The sequence below is a fragment of the Lissotriton helveticus genome, chromosome 2_1, assembly GCF_964261635.1.
Source record: "Lissotriton helveticus chromosome 2_1, aLisHel1.1, whole genome shotgun sequence".
Taxonomy (NCBI): Eukaryota; Metazoa; Chordata; class Amphibia; order Caudata; family Salamandridae; genus Lissotriton; species Lissotriton helveticus.
In genome coordinates, this window is record NC_136059.1 from 1,088,613,006 (window position 1) to 1,088,629,400 (window position 16,395).

A 16,395-nucleotide genomic window follows, 5' to 3' on the forward strand; every position below is an offset into this window, starting at 1 on the left:
TCAATAAAATTCCCATTGGGCTTAGGTTGAATAATACTTTCAGTTAAAAACTCAGTCTGTGTGCCCACTGTGTTGGGCTCGCCGTTCGGAATAGTTAAGGGAACGGCCTCCTCAGCAGATTGCAAACTTTGGTTGTTAGCTGGGTCCCCCCCCAATTGTTGTTGCTTCCCTCTAGTCCACATGCTCTGGGGAGTTGGTTGATTCCTGTTGCAAACGGGTGGCTTCCTCTTATTAGCTGTGGATTTTGACGGACCCCTTTTCCTTTTCCCCTCAACAGTCTTGTTACTTGGGGAGAGAGTAACGATGACAGACTGTGCAATAGAGTCAGGCTGGGAGTCAGTAATTACAACAGGACTATTTCCCCCAGATATCACTTCCAGCGTAGTGGCTTCGGTAGCGGGTTTCAAGATGGTAATTACAGGCGTAAGCGGTGGTATATTAGTAGGGCTTACTTGTGATGGCAGCGGGTAGCTGGTGCTACTGCCCAGCGACATTCTCCTTTCTGTATCGGCTATTTCGTTGGTAACCAGGTTAAGGGCATTCTCCAATAGACTATCAAAAGAGGGCTGCCTTTATGCACCTCCTGGCGCTGTTGGTACGTCACTGGTGATGGTGGGAGGAGCCCGGCGGAGCCAAGCCCGGCCGGGAAGCAGGCGGAGCTAGGCCCGGCCCTTTGCTGCTGGGGCTGCGGCGTTGTGGCGGAGCGAAGCCCGGCCATGCAGAGACAGGTAACATCAACATTTATGATATTGTAGCTCAAAGGTTTCAGCTCTAGTTGCGTAGAACTGTTCATAATTTTAAGGTTACAGTTAAAATCCTGGTGAAGCCTGCTCCATCTTTCATCTGTCTAACCTGAAAAAATGGCTGTCATTATCAAATAGTTGCCGATAGGATGTCACTGTGAAATGGCTAACCCAATACTAAGGGTTCCTTTAATATCATAAATCATAGGCTTTCTGGTTATTGTAGTTTAGTTCGTTCCAGTTCATCTATTAGCATACTACTTTACACCATGGTTTTGCTCGTAGTAGCAGGATGTTTGCTGGTCGGACATTTTGTAGCGGCATACTTAGAAATGTTTTTGGCAGCTGCACTTATACTTATTTGATAAAGTAAGCACGTTAGAAAGCCCTCTATTGGATGTTTTCGTCCGTGCCCTGTATGGCTGCCTTTATAACCTGTGCCTTTTTTGCAACTGTATCTGCAAATTGTCTAGTAAAAAGTACAATTTTGCCTAATTTTTTCAAAATTTTCTTGAGAAGGACCTCCACAGAAGCCTTTAAGGAGAATCGGACCTGCTTGTTAGGCTTGCTCATTTACAGCAATTTAGCTCACCAATTTAAGCTCTACCAGTTTCAAATTTCTCCAGCTGCCCTGTTGCCCCGCCTTATTTATGACAATGCAGACATCACTAGACTAGAGATAAGGTGGTCCCTGGCAGGGAAATCAAACAATGACCCCGACACACTGGGAGAAAACTCTCCGTGTCCCTTTGCTAACAAGAAACAAACTTGAAAAGAGAAAACCTTTGCCAGCTGGGCGCACAAACATTAAACACTATCAACGAATGTACAAAAATCATCAAACTTTACCTGCTCAGTTACAGAGCGGACATCTTCGGGGCCGCCGCATTCCCTAAATAGTATCACAGTGGTTTTAATTGAACCACTTATAGCTACGCAACCATTAAAGGGTGCTTGTGACATGACAAATACCTCTCTGCCTTTGGCAAGCTCTGCGTCTTCGGGCATTTGGAAGCAATCTGTGACTTTCCAGGGTCTGGCCAGTATGCAGAATCTTGGAGAGTAGTGTTTGTTGTGGAGTCGAGTTGCGGCTCTGTGTGTGCTAAATACCAGGACCAGGTCATTTTTTTCCCTCCTTCCAGTGAAAGTTGGTGAGCTCTTCTCTTCAGTGCCAGCTTTTCTGTGCCCTGAATAAGCCCATAGCACGTACTTAATCCCTAAAGTCTGGAAGAGATCTTCTAAAAGATAATGGCAATTGATGCATTAAAATGGTACCTTGTTATTGCTGGAATCACGCTCTGCAAAGCACAAGGTGAGTCACAAAAAGTTATTATTTGGGAATATATTGCTGGGGCATTATTTACAGCAAGCGGCAGAGGCGCGGTGAATTCGCGGCCTTGATATGTTTCTTGTTGAGTTCACTATCTCTCTAATATACGTTAGAACACATAACTCCTTTGTGGCCTTGCCATAAGACAAGGACCTGCTATAGATAGCGGTTAAATGTAGAACAGGCATTGTCCCTTCTGGTGCGTAAATTTACAACAGTAAGGGCAACTAATTTAGGAAAGAATATGTTGTGTGCGATGTTCCTCGATTAATTAAGCAGTAAAAATACAGTCTTCGGGTGCAAGAATTTAAAGAAACACCCAGGCTGTTATACGTGCATATTTTATAGGTACGTAAGGTACGTTATGCGTACAGTAAGTACCGAGTGTTGCTTCAAATCCTGTGTCAATTATGGCTGGTTATTTCGATATGACAAATATTGAAAATGCTATCGTAACTTGATTGTTGCATTTCTCCGTGCACTCATGCTCGAGGAGCTTTTCCTGTTGCAATTGTTGTTCTGGCACATCCTTGCTGGTCCTCATTGTTAGAGAAAACTGTGCGGGGCCGTAACCTCGAGAGCGCCTCATTCTTCTCATACGTTTTTTTTTCTTTTTTAGTACATTCATCTTTTATCTGGTTCCATGCTTACATCTCAGACACAAAGCAATCAAAGCTGTTTGGGAGATGCAGATATTTTATTAGGAAAAACCTCCGGGTTTTTGACAAAGATTTGACTTACTAGCGCCATTTCTTTCTTTCTTTCTTTATACATTTTTATATAGCGCGAACTTTACCCAAGGTGCCAGAGCGCTTTACAATAGTAAATACTCACTTGTTTTTTGGTATTATCGTATTGTAAATTCAATTTGACTTGAATGTTTGTGTGATTTAAAAGCTAAGCACGGTCTGATATTATGCTTATTAATATGAGGTCTACTGCTCAAGGGCTAGATGCAGCGCAGGCACGTCATGGCTTAAACATGATAACATGCAACATAGGCTAGCATGATTATGTCCTTTGTAAGTGCCACACGGTAAGAACCCAAAGGGCAGGTGGACACGACTGATTCATTGTCACAGGCATGGGTAAATCCATTAAATGTGACTTCTACAAATTGAAAAAGTGGTTCAAAGCTTCAAGAATACACCAAACAGGCAGCGCATGGGTAGTAGTCGTGGATAGTTATTCCTTAGGGAGTCTAGCTCTGCTTTGCCTGCTATGTCAGTGCTGTGTATTAGTGGGATTCGTGAACAACTTCTCACTATATCCAATCTAGACAATTGATATTTTCAAGGGCGAGAGTTTGGTACGAGAGGGAGTGCACAATATGATGGGGAGCTCAAGGTGAGTGGATAAGGCAGGGTCAGTGGGGGTTTGCAGGTTGTAAGCGAGGGGTCTCATTGTGCAAGGATGGAGTGTATGGTGCAAGTGGGGGGCTTGAGAGGATAAGCGGACTATAGGGTGCAAGGAGAGAAGCTAAGTGCAATGTGGTTTGCAGGGGCTCCCTTCTGCTACTAGTCTATATAGTGCCCACCTCGCTTATCCCTTTCTCTCTGCTGTTCTCTCTCTCTGTCCCTCGCTTCTCTGTCTTTCTTTCTCTTATGCTAATTTCTCACTTGTGCCACTCTCGCACCTTTCAGACCTTAGTCTCTCCCTTATTTTCTGCCATTTGAAATTCTTCACTCTCGCTTTTTTTCTGCTTCTAACCTCTTTCACTCTTGCCCCTTGCTGCTTGTTTCGTCGCCGACTCACTCATTTCTGCCAGTTTCTTTTGCCACTTTTCGCTCCTTCCGACCCTTTCCTTGTTCTGAACTTGTCTTGGATCGCAGCTTTTTCCTCCTTATAACTCATTTATTTTTATAAGTTTTATATAGTGCTAGCTAGACTTAAATGTATCAGGGCGCTTAAATAAAAAATAGCATAACATAGATTTACATAGGGTGCATAAAATGATAAATCGAATAACATAGCTCTGCGTATGATGCTGGACACTTAGATCCTGAGCAAGTATAAATAGAGATAAAGAGAATCAGTAGGCCAAAAATGTGTGTTAACAGTATGCGGACTAAATAGAACAGCATACATTAAAGGAGTGAATGACATATTAGAAAGCCGAAACAAATAAATAACCATCTATCACAAATGGTCAAGTCATGGAGAGAGTGAGCGATTGGAGCTTTGTTCAGTTGGCGTGGGTGGTTAAGTATTTGTTGAGGAGAAGGATATTCAGGTTCCTTTTGAAGCAGGAGAAGGAGGGGTTGCATCAGAGCCCTCCAGGGAGTGTGTTCCATATCCTGGGTGCATTTCCAGAAAAAGAGGGAGTCTGGCTGGTTTTCATTTTCAGAGGAATGAGAAGTGAGTTGGAGCTTCTCAGAGTTCTTTGGGCTCTTCCCGCTTTCATAAGTTTATTGTCTAGGTAGTTGGGGGTATGTGTGTGAAGGGCTTTGTGTGTGATTCAGGCAGTCTTGTAAATACATCTTCCTTCAATGGGAAGCCCGTTGAGGAACTTGAGAGCTGGTGTGATGTGTTCAAACCGTTTACCACCTGTTATGAGTCTGGCCCCATGTTTAGAACTGACCTTAGGGGAGCTAGGTGAATTTTCTCCGCCCCTGTTTCCCACACGTTTCTTCCCACCACTTGCACTCCCTTCCACACCATGGGTCATCAGAAAACCTGGTCTTCCACCCACCGCTACCTCACTCTGACCCTCCATCCTCTAAACCCTGGCCGCTGCACGCCAGTCTGTTACCGCGCCATGCCACACCACACAACACTGAAGAGGCTTGTGCTTGCACCACCTGAATGTTCACATGCACCTTGCAACACCCTTTGCTCAAGGCTCACATACTGGCCACACCCTACAACACACTCTCTCTCTTACTTACTATCAGCACCCACTGACAGTACAGCACACTTCGCTCTGCTGCATTATACTTTTGACCTGTTTCCACACCAAACATTCCAAAAAGGTGTAGGAACTGCTGTACGATCATGAAGTGTACCTGCTATTCCTCACATAGACCTGGCTGAACCCCCAGTCGGCCCCCCAACATTGCCACAGCCACCCCTGCCAGCTACAAAATCACAAGGGCAGACTCACACAGCTGGGCAGTCCTTCTTCTTGTGGGGTCCACAGATCTGGAAGTGATGTGAAAAGTTGGGTCTGAGGGTCCAATATTCATACCTGGTGCCCACTGTGAAGTAGGAGAAGATTCTGGAGGATGCTACCCCCAGAGGTACTAGGAATTTTCCTGTCTCCCTTTTCTGGCCCCGATTGTCTGGGGTCACAATAGACTAGTGCCAAACCATTTATGAGTGTGCTCAGACAGGTCCTTTGTGATGTGTATGAGTGGTGGTGACAGCTTCTCCCTCTCACCAAGTCAGAGATGGCCTATCCTGTCAAAACCTCTGGCCCTGTTTTCACTGTCTTGAAGCATTACACAAGACCAACTACCAGCTTCACCCAGTCATGTGCCCTAGTAAACAGGCTTCAGGCACTAAATGGTTCGGTCAAGAATACAATAACTTTCTAAAACATATTAGGAATGCTGATCTGCGACAGTGTTATGCGCATTCGACAACGCAAGTGTTGACTCACTAAATATATAAACGGCGAGAATTCTAGACAGACTACCATAAGTTACTCTCATTTACTATTGGCAACAATTGTGCTGAGCATTTTCATCTGGACCAATTATTTACAGATCTTGAGCCGATTTTATCATGAGGGTCTTCAGTCTACATATGAACTCTTTGTCCTGAAGATGGTCTTCTAGATGTTTCACAAGTAAAGACCGAAATGTCGACATTTGTAGCCCATTTTCTCAAATTTTTTTAAATAGAGGGTAATCAGTGTCTTTTTTAAATGATAATTTCTATGTGTAACTATGTAAAAGAATGATATAAGTTTATTCAGAAGATCATCAATCTCAGTCATTTTTGTTTATGTGAATTTTTTTGATACCCGTTTGCTACACTATTTTTACATAAATCGATACAGAAAAAGTATACTCCCAATTGGTTGTTCTTTTTGATACACACTTTTGTGATTCTCGTAATTGATTCCAATAATTCATATATCTGCGGGCACTAATCTGGGCTCTCATTATTTGTTTGTAAAAAATCAAGCTGGATTATGTTTAAATGAATTTTCTAAAATTGGAATTTTTAAAAATGTGACCTAAAATCCATCTTCACCATTAAAGAGGGCTTAAAATCACAATTATTTAGAAAGATGACTTCACACACCTCTTTGCTCCCAAGTAAAAGTTATCACTTATTCATAAGTTAACCCTATGTTATCCCATGGGAGAGGTAGGCCTCACAGTAGTGAGAAAACACATTTGGAAGTTTTTCAATACCAAGACATGTAAAACGTGAAAGTACATGTCCAACTTTTTAAACACATTGCAAACAGCCATCTGGGCTGTTTAGGGCCTACTCTTGGGGTGACTTATATGTAATAAAAAGGGAGGTTTGAGCCCGGCAAGAGGATTAACTTCCCAGGTCAATATAACAGTATAAATCTGCACACATGGGCTGCAGTTGTTATCATAAGACATGTTTGAAGGGCTACTTAAGTGGGTGGCACAATGAGTGCTGCAGGCCCAATAGTAGCATTTCATATACATGCCCTGGGTACATGTAGTACCACTTTACTAGGGACTTACAAGTTAGTTGAAAGTGCCAATTGGCTGTAAGCCAAATTTCCCATGTTTAAAAGAGAGCGCACAAGCACTTTAATCATGGTAAAGTGTGCAGAGTCCTAAAAGGCAAAAAAAACGGGTTCAGAAAACAGGAGGGTGAATGCAAAAGTTTGGAGATGATCCTACAGAAAGGATCAAGTGCAAAACTCCTCCTGCTTCCACGGGAAACAACCTGTACAACGCAGGCATCACATCGCGATGCCATTAGAAAGCGGTCCTTACAACAACCGTGTTGTAACACGCAATGCCATTACTACGCAAGTCATTACTTCGACTTGCAGTAGATGGCGTGCGAACTATGGAATAGTATAGTTTACTATTTCAACACCTTCCCTGCTGTTACATAGGTTGGAGTTGGAATTCTAAATTATAAATTTTAATGTTAGCATGCCATCTACTGCAAGTCGATGTAATGACTTGTGCAGTAATGGCTTTGCGTGTTAACAACGCTGTAATGGCACGCAATGTAATGAATAGTGTTGTAACGAGTCATATTCGCTTCCACACCCTGAAGATGCTCTGGAAAATCTTCAAATGGCTCCCTACCTGCGCCTAAAAAACCATCACTCAAGCCTTAGTCACAAGACTACTTGAATGCTCTTTTTACTAAGACCAGCAAGCAACTCATTAGATGACTCCAAATCATCCAGAATTCAACAGCAAGACTCACACTAAACCTCCCACGCTACACACATATTACACCACATCTCAGGGAACTCTGCTGGCTTCCAATACACTAATGAGCACAGTTCAAACTCCTCCTGCACACTTACAAAGTATTACACAAAATGGGACCCACCTACCTCAATAGCCACATCTCATTTCACAAACCTACCAAGCAACTCCAATCAACCAGACTCCACTTGCACATATCCCGCGCAGAACCAGAAATGGCCCAGAGGTCTTCTCACACATCGCTTCCAATGCCTGGAATGACCTGCCATTACACATTCGAACTTACTTCTCTCCTTTTGTGTTCTGCGAGTTGCTGAAGACCTAACTTTGAATAGCCTGCTCATCAGCCCTCATTAGGGCATGCCACACCTCCTTCAATGGGTGATATTGTGCACTATAAACACACATAGCATAACAGTATTTGATAAGAAGCATCATGGCATGCGTAATGTATTCAGCAACCAGACTCAAAGCGCATATGCAAAGTCCTTTACTTTTTATCTCCTGCCTACCAGGCAAGCAAATTGAGTATTCAGAAAGCCAACGAAACAGTGGATAAAAAAGGAGCAGGAGCGAGGGAAGGGAGGCCGAGAAGGGGAAAAAAGAGAAAGTAAATGAGGAAGGAGGCAAAGGAGACAATGAAGGATAAATCGAAAGGGAGAGAAAAGTGAAAGCAATAGACAAAGACTTACTATGTCTATATGCCTCTGTGAGTACTAGCATTAGGTAGTGCATAAATGGACACATGACTGGAATATGTGGCATATGGTGGGACTACCTTACTTGGAATATGTTGGTAATACCAGGAATGGGAGTACTTTGCTGTTTAAAGAAATAATTGGAAATTGGGGGAGAAGCTACTGGATCAAATTATAGCAATTATACTGTTCAATAAAGAAGGTGGTACTAATCAGTTTAGTAGCTAATCCATGTTACTTTAAAGAAATGATTAACCCTATCCATGATGAGTAGAGTGAGTGGCACAATGTTCCTGTCCTCCACAAAAACCTTCTTCTCCATTGTCCAGTGGCTTCTGTGTACATTTCTACAGAGTGAAAGGGCACAATTGGATCCAGAAGGGGAAACGTAGAGCCCCTCAAGTCCACATAAATGGAACTGAACGAAAATTAATCAAAATCTTCACAATAGATATTCTCCTTTGAACCACCAAGTTGCAGACCAAAGATCATCAATTTTACAGAGGACAAAGAAACACCAGTAGACTTTTAGAGCTGAGACTAGACTAATACTTATATAAGTCATGGAAAAAGATGCATAATACCAGATGTGACCATATGTTTTTAACAAATCTCATTAAGTATAGTGTAATAAAATTGTGCCCTATACATCATAAGTATCTTACAACCACAAAGTACCTTTGAAATCAATAAGTAGCAATGAAATTAAATGAAATTGAAATGAAATGAAATTAAATGAAATTAAATTTTAATTTGTAATGCACTCTAATACCCATGTGTGTCTTGGCGCGATAAATAAGATTTAAAAGATGAAAGAAAGACTGAAAAATGCAGAAGTGACAACCCCAGTTAAAATGCCTCCTTTTATTGATTTTTTAAATAATCAATTTTTTAAACGTTTACAGAAAGAGAGAAGATCAGTTCCTTTCTTAATTACCAGCGGCGGTGAATTCCACTGCCTTGCTACGCCTGCCCCAGAACTTCTAACACCCCCCCCCATGATACAGTTCTAGCCCTTGGAATCACTTGATTCAAAGAAAAAGAAGATCAAAGCTGCCTTTTTGGAACATACCTCCGGAATTTGCATTTAAAATAATCAGGGACATGCCCATGTAGAGCTTTAAAAGCAATGCAGGGGCCATTAAACTCAATTCGCCTTCTAATCATCAACCAATACAGTATTGGTGGAGCGTTAGAAACCGATTGATATTTTGAAATGGCAGGCAAAAGGCATGCTGCTGCATTTTTAGAGGAGCTGCAGTTTATTTAAAAATCTTGATTGCATATTAAAAAATAGTGCAGTACAACAGTCAATCTTTGATAAAATAGGTGCTGAGGTTATGACTTTCTGATGGTCTAAGGGAATAAAAGGTAGAACTTTTCTGAGAGTTTTAATCATGAAAAACACACAGAAGTGTTGGCTTTTATTTGGCCTTTGAAGGATAATTTATTATCCAAGCAGACTCAAAACTTTTTACCTTAGAGACCAGTTAGGAAGATCTCCCAATTATTGTGGCCACCAACTAGGTGTTCAGAACGAGGTGTCATGTCCAAATAAATGAACCACCGTCTTTCCTGAGTTCACCCTGAGACAATTTCTGGACATCTATTACCCAAATTCATGCATGCAATCATGGAATCTTGGAGCGTTGTCCTCCGGATTACCCACCAAAGATGCCATGATCTGCGTGTCATCAGCATGTGACACCACTGTAAAGCCAAAGTACTTTATTAAAGTGGCAAGAGGGGTAACATTAAAAGCATCGTACTCGACAATGAGCCCTGCGGCACCCCACAGGGAAAGGAGAAAGAGGTGGACCTAAACCCATCAAGCTTCACCAATTGATCTCTGTCTGTTAGGAATGAATTAATTAGTTCAAGTGCCCTGCCCTGTATGCCCATTGTAAAGAGTTGATTGATGGGAAGACCATGATTGACCATGCCGAACGCCGCAGAGAGGTCCAAGAGGTTCAAGGCTGTCTTACTACCTCTGTCCAAAACTTCCCTAATCTCCTCTGACACATTTATTTGTGCCAGCTCTGTACTATACTGGCATTTAAAACCCATAATGTGAGCCATCCAGGAGATAGTGCTCCTTAATGAACTGTGATAATTCAAAGTCCATTGCCTTCTCTATGGTCTTTGCTGGGAAGGGCAACCTAAAAACCGACTTACAGTTGTTAAGATCCTTGCAGTCCAGGTTCAGTTTTTCCAACAAAGGGAGCATAGACAGATTCTTCCACAGTCTGGGAAAATAACCGCCTTGAAACATCTTATTAAAGATATCTTTAAGACAACCGACTGTGACCTCAGGAGCTAAATGAAGCAACTTGGGGGGACCAGGGTCCCAGGGCGATCCTGACTTCATCTAACCAAAGAGGGAATGAGCAAATAAGTCCGAGATAGGATTAAAGGTTTCAAAGATAGGGGTATTATCTGCTTGGAGCTCCACAAAATGTGTTCCTTCTGAAGTTGGGAGAGTAAGCCCCTCAGTGGACCCACTATCCACCAAATGAGCAGAGTCAAATAAGTCATAGACTGCATCTAGTTTGGCTTGAAAGAAGCATGCTAAGCGATTGCAAAACTCTTGGTTCACGTTGGTGTTTTTCATTTCGGGGAGTTTGCTCGGCTTTCTTACTGAAGCGAAGAGTTCCTCAGACTTGATTTCAGTGCCGTAATGGAGTATTTTAGCAGTAGAGACATTTATTTTATAGTCCTGGATTGATTCTTCATTGGAGATTTTATCGGTATAAACATATAGCATACGCCGTTTCCTCTCAAGCCTACGGCAAATTTGTTTCTGCAATCTGAGGCTGTCATCAAATGGAGAACTCCTTTTATTATTAATGATTTTTTAAAAGATTATGGGGCCGATTAGGATGGCGGTTTTTCCGCATCCTCCGGGCCGGCGGAAGTGTCCGCCGGCCTGGAGGATGCGGAAAAACCGCGGCGGAGACTCCAAAGACCCATCGCCAAATTAGGATGGCTGGTGGGTCTGGAATCCCGTCCGCCGCTTTTCCGCCGCGGTCGGCTCCCGACCGCGGCGGAAAAGCTATAACATGGCAGGCGGTGTCTATGAGACACCGTCCGCCATATTATGATGTTGGTGTAAATATGCTTTTCCACGGCGGCTTTTCCGCCATGGAAAAGCATACGGACATTCACTTTGGGGGCCCGTTGCGGGCCCCCTGGGTGAATGGGGGGTGGGGGGTGCACATGGGGGGTACCTATGGTACCCCCCTGCATTTGCGTACACAAAGCAGCAGGCACCGAGCGGTGCCTGCCGCATTGTACATGTAAATGCAACACATGCATTTTTAACATTGCGGCGGGTGCAGCTTGAAGCTGCACCCGCCGCAATGTTAAAAATAGAGGATGTGACCGCCACCCTGGCGGTCACATCCTAATTGCCATGGAGGGACCGCCGCTGCCCATGCGGACGGTCCCTCCTACTCAGGGGTGGCGGACGGACGCAAGTCCGTCCGCCATCCTAATCGGCCCCTAAGATTGGTTTAATCTAATTATGATAGAAGATGGTGGCCTCATCCAGATGGGCTGGAGTTTCAGGTTTAGAGCGAATTAGATGTTTCCTGAAGGTCTCAGGGATAATTTTGTGGAAGAGGTGTGGCGCAGCGGCCAGGGTGCCTGACTACGGGGTTCACAGTTCGATCCCCAGTGCCTGTGGCGGGTTAGCCCAGCACCATGTGACTGGGCAATAGCTTGCTTAATCTTCCCGAGGGCCCCCAGCCCCGGGACACCACTTCGGAGGTAGCTTCCAAATACTGGTATTTTATTTATGCTATGGGTGATTTAACATTTTTGCCGAGGGGGGCATGCAGTGTCGACTACAGCTTCCAAACAGATTTTTAACATCATAGCTGAGTGATCTGACCAGGCCAAAGTAAAAATAGAATAAATACTAAGGTTGGGATTATCTGAAAAAATACCATCCAAAATATGGCAGGCAATGTGCGTAGGACCTCTAACCTACTGCTTAAGACCTACACTTTCCATGACATCAGAAAAAAATAACAGTTTCTCTGTCTGAGGAATCTTTAAGATGCCGATTAAAGTCCAGAAGATGGTAAAATCGAAGAAACTAACTTTAATGTTCAGTAGTTGACTACTGTTGTTCAGAAAAGTGCCTCTTGTGCCCAGGGGCCTATAAATTAGACCCCCATTAAAAGAATAATGCATTAAAAGAATAATGGTTAGTTAAAACTATTTTGAAAGCTAATGCTTCTCAATCTGAGACAGCCTTGAAGGCCTGAATGGAGACTTTTAAATGATCCGGGTAGATAATTGCTAATCCCCACCTCTTCTTTTTTTTTGAACGATCAATCTAGAGATGGCAAACCCAGGAGGGGAGCCATAGGAAGGTCGGGATCTGACCCGGCATCTGCCTAGGTCTTTGTGATTAAAGCCATATCCAGTGCCTGTAGATCTAAAAAATCGGCAAAAGCCAGGGTGTTTTTGATCAATGATCTGGCATTTACAAGCACCAATTTAAAAGTTTTATTTTTGGGCCCTGTATTAGAACATATAGTATCAATTAATTTTGGCAGAGGAGTAGAAACAATAGTGTCATCCGTTAGAAGGATTAAACCTGTACTTTTTAAGTTAGGCAAGGTGCACTGTCATTAAGGGCAGATCCTAAAGTTTGATAGATCTTGCAATCCCAGTTTGGGATCTGAACAATGCTTAAAATGGTCTCTGTAGGAGACCAATTCCTCTCCGGTATAGGAATAAGGGTTAGTCTGTTCTAAGGAATAACTGGCATGATGGCTGGCGCTAAGCGCGTCCAGACCGCTGACAGGCTCAGACAGGCTAGCCTTCGCCACGCTGGCGGCATACCCACTGCACGTGTCTGTGGCGCGTCAGTGAAGTCTTGTGTGTTAAATAGGGAATAGAGAGAAACAGCTATAGTGTCAACCCCCACACACCAACTGCACCAGAAGTAGGAGGGGCCCTCTCCAACTCAATCGCTTTCTCCACGCAAACGGGAAACCCTGTAGTGGAATGGAGAGTGGGGCAAGAAAAAGCGAGTAAGAGGATTCCCCCAACCAGCACAATTCAGAAAAGAGGTCAATCAGAGCCGAGAGAGGTTATAACAAAGAAAAAAGAACTAGTCACCACAATTTTGAAAAAATAAAATGTACTGTGCTCCTAAGTAAAACATGTGACCAGATAAAAATGTACTTAAAACCAACAGAAATTCAACAAAAGATAATATGAGTCCCTACTGGCCTTAATGACCACTGCACATCAGCGAAGTCATGTGTGTTAAATAGGGAATAGAGAGAAACAGCTAGAGCGTCAACCCCCACACTCCTACTGGCACCGGAAGTAGGAGGGGCCAGCTCCAACTCACTTGCTCTCTCCACGCAAACGGGAAACCCCATAGTTAAACGGAGAGCAGGTGGCAGGAAAAGTGAACAAGAGGATTTCCCCTAACTAGCACAATTCACAAAAGAGGTAAACCAGAGCCAAGAGATGTAATAACAAAAAAATAAAAGAACTAGTCACCACAATTTTGCAGAAATTAAATGCACTGTGCCCCGACATAAAACGCGTGACCAGATACAAATTTACTTAAAAACAACATAAATTCACCGAAAGATAAAACCATTCCTTACTGGCCTGAAGGAATGCACTACAGCAATAGGATAAAACACACAAGACCATCAACACAGTTGTGAGGAGCTAGATATTATATACACAAGTGGTGTTTCTTTGCTCCTATGTAATTTTATCGATTGGTGGTTGGCCACTTTTTTGTTCCAATGAATATATCTATTGTGGAGAGGATGAGTCCCAGACACAAGGTTTCGCAGTGCCTTTAGTTAGAGGTAAAAAAGTATCTAAAAGCCTTTGGATAATAGACAAAATAGCCATCATCTTTAAGATTGATCCAATCCTCAAGGTGAAATGAGTAAGTTACTAGCATGTATGGATCACTCATTCCTGCTCAGTAGTATTATTTGGAGGATAAGTTTGGTGAGTATCCCTTACTCCTAGTGGCTACATACTAGAGCTTATTAGAGACAAACCTAAGCATATGATGGCAATATGAGGTTCTCTAGTGTGATTGGTCATATGAAGGCAAAACATGATTTGTGGTGGAAGTACCTGGGCCTATGATCCAATAACAGGCAAGGGAATATTTGGGCATAGTATCAAGTATGCAACATTTTTGCAGCCTTCTCAAAGGTATATTTCAAGAGGCATTGAATAGATGTCAAATCTAACAATCAATTAACCCACATCTTCTAGGTCTATTCATTTACTTAGGAGATTCTTGACTAAAGCAACACCATCCAAGATGCACATTACTGTCAGCCTTAATTTTGTAAACATTTCATATGTATGATATTTGGCTTTTCAGCATTGTCACTCCAGTTTCTCACCTTTATCTGGACCCTATTTTATTGCTGTTTTTTAGACTTTGCACACTGGCGGACTGCCGTCCAGTGCATGTACTCTGACCCCTAGAATATGTTTAAATTGGGTTATTTCTGATGGACACATTTAACTTGACTGAACATTCCTAGCATATTGTCTAAAAGGTGCTCCAAGGTCCTAGAAGTTAAATATCACTATTTTTACAGTGCAAACATGGCTACAATTGAACTCTGAGTAGCCTGACTGCTCCAGTTAAAAATCTGCATAACCCCTTTCGGTAAGTAAAAGGCTTCCTTTTAAATGTCAGTATAGAAATGAGTGGTCCCAGTAACGGTACATCTGACAGTGTCAAAAAGATATATAATCACGTTTTTACAAAATCATAAAAATTATATTTTTGCAATAGTGTTTTTTAATCACACTGAACGCATATTTTAATTGAGAAAACATTAATAGAGTTTTGCAAGTGCTCAGCTGGAAAAGGGGAAAAGAATACCGAAAAGTTGGTGAATTGGGTGAGGATAGCGGGGTACGTGAAGTTAAAGTGTAGTGCGTGTCACAATTTACTGTTTACTTGGCATGTCCTTTAGCCAAAGTATTTCACAATTCCAATGATTAATACAATGTATCATATAGCCATGTACGAAAAGCAACATAACACAGTAAAACAAGTACTGTTGATAATACTGGCAACATATGGAGTTTCGACGTTTCGACCCCTGAATGAGTGTAGGTCCTTGCAATCCTTACACACGGGGTCTTCCTCAGGACTATAGTGGGGGTAGGCCAGGTGGGTGGGGAGGGGCACCTAAGAGTAAAATACAAAAAAGTATACCACTTCTAACTGCTAGACAAGGCAAGTGTGCATCAATAAGTGTACCAATCCCTGTAATTGCCATGACAAAATGATGAGGGACCTCACAAGAATTAGAGGTGAGACCGGTCAGGCTCAAAGGCTCCAAGTGGATGACAGCGGAAAACACCAGCCTTTTATAAGGTGTATTTAATAACCCCTCACATATGATAGGGTTAGGTATTATTATAATCGTTAGTAAATGTAAATCTCATACTAGGTGGGTGAGTCAAGTCTTATCTGTCTAATCCATGTCATTCGTATCAATCCATAACATTCATATTTCAAAGAAGGAAACCCTTGTTGCCTCGCAAGGCTTAAATCTAAAATTGTAGGAAAAAGGGGGAAAAATATAACTGCTTATAAAAGGACCCTTAAATAAGAGACAAACTGTTGCTAGATTACTAAAACCAAGTTAGCAGGCTAAAGTAATAAATACCTGTCCGTCGCTTCAAATGAGAATCAAACCCTTTTGCCACCACAATCTGAAAACAAAATGTAAAGGGAATATCAAACTCCTCTGTTGCAAAAAAACATATGTACCAAATTGAATAAAAGGTTCCACTAGCTCGAAACTCTGAAAAGATAGGCAAAACTCACTGCGTTCACCAGATTAACCTTGTAAGCGATGGTGGTAGCGCAGTGCTGAATATACAAGGAAAGGCAGAAATCAGGGACTTCATTATGGGAAAACACTTCCAAGCACCTCAGTATCAAATGAAAAACGTCTCGCATTAACGCTCACGTACACTACTAAACTCACCGCTACTCGCTAGTGAAGTTCCGCACAAATGGAAAGGAACCGGAGCGGTGGCACGTGATCTATTTAAATACGGCCAAACTACCGCCTTGACCATGTGAGTGTCAGCATCCCGCAGACGCTAGATGCTAGTGATAATCAAGTGCCTGACTAAAGTGAAGGAAAAACAGACTTATGCTACATCAATGGTTATTATTGATGCCTGCTCCAGCATCCATGAAAATG

The 16,395-nt window shown here is 42.5% G+C and overlaps 1 protein-coding gene across 2 annotated transcripts in view; it reads left to right on the forward strand.

Annotated features, from left to right (window-relative positions):
- Window positions 1-1,906: 1,906 nt before the first annotated feature.
- LOC144819598 (uncharacterized) overlaps window positions 1,907-16,395 on the forward strand; it is a 203,472-nt gene continuing 188,983 nt past the window's right edge. For both annotated transcript variants that reach the window (XM_078677421.1, XM_078677423.1), the window contains exon 1: window positions 1,907-2,055. In XM_078677421.1, the coding sequence (XP_078533547.1) occupies window positions 1,992-2,055 (64 nt within the window). In that variant the 5' untranslated portion in view covers window positions 1,907-1,991. The remainder of the gene's footprint in view (window positions 2,056-16,395) is intronic.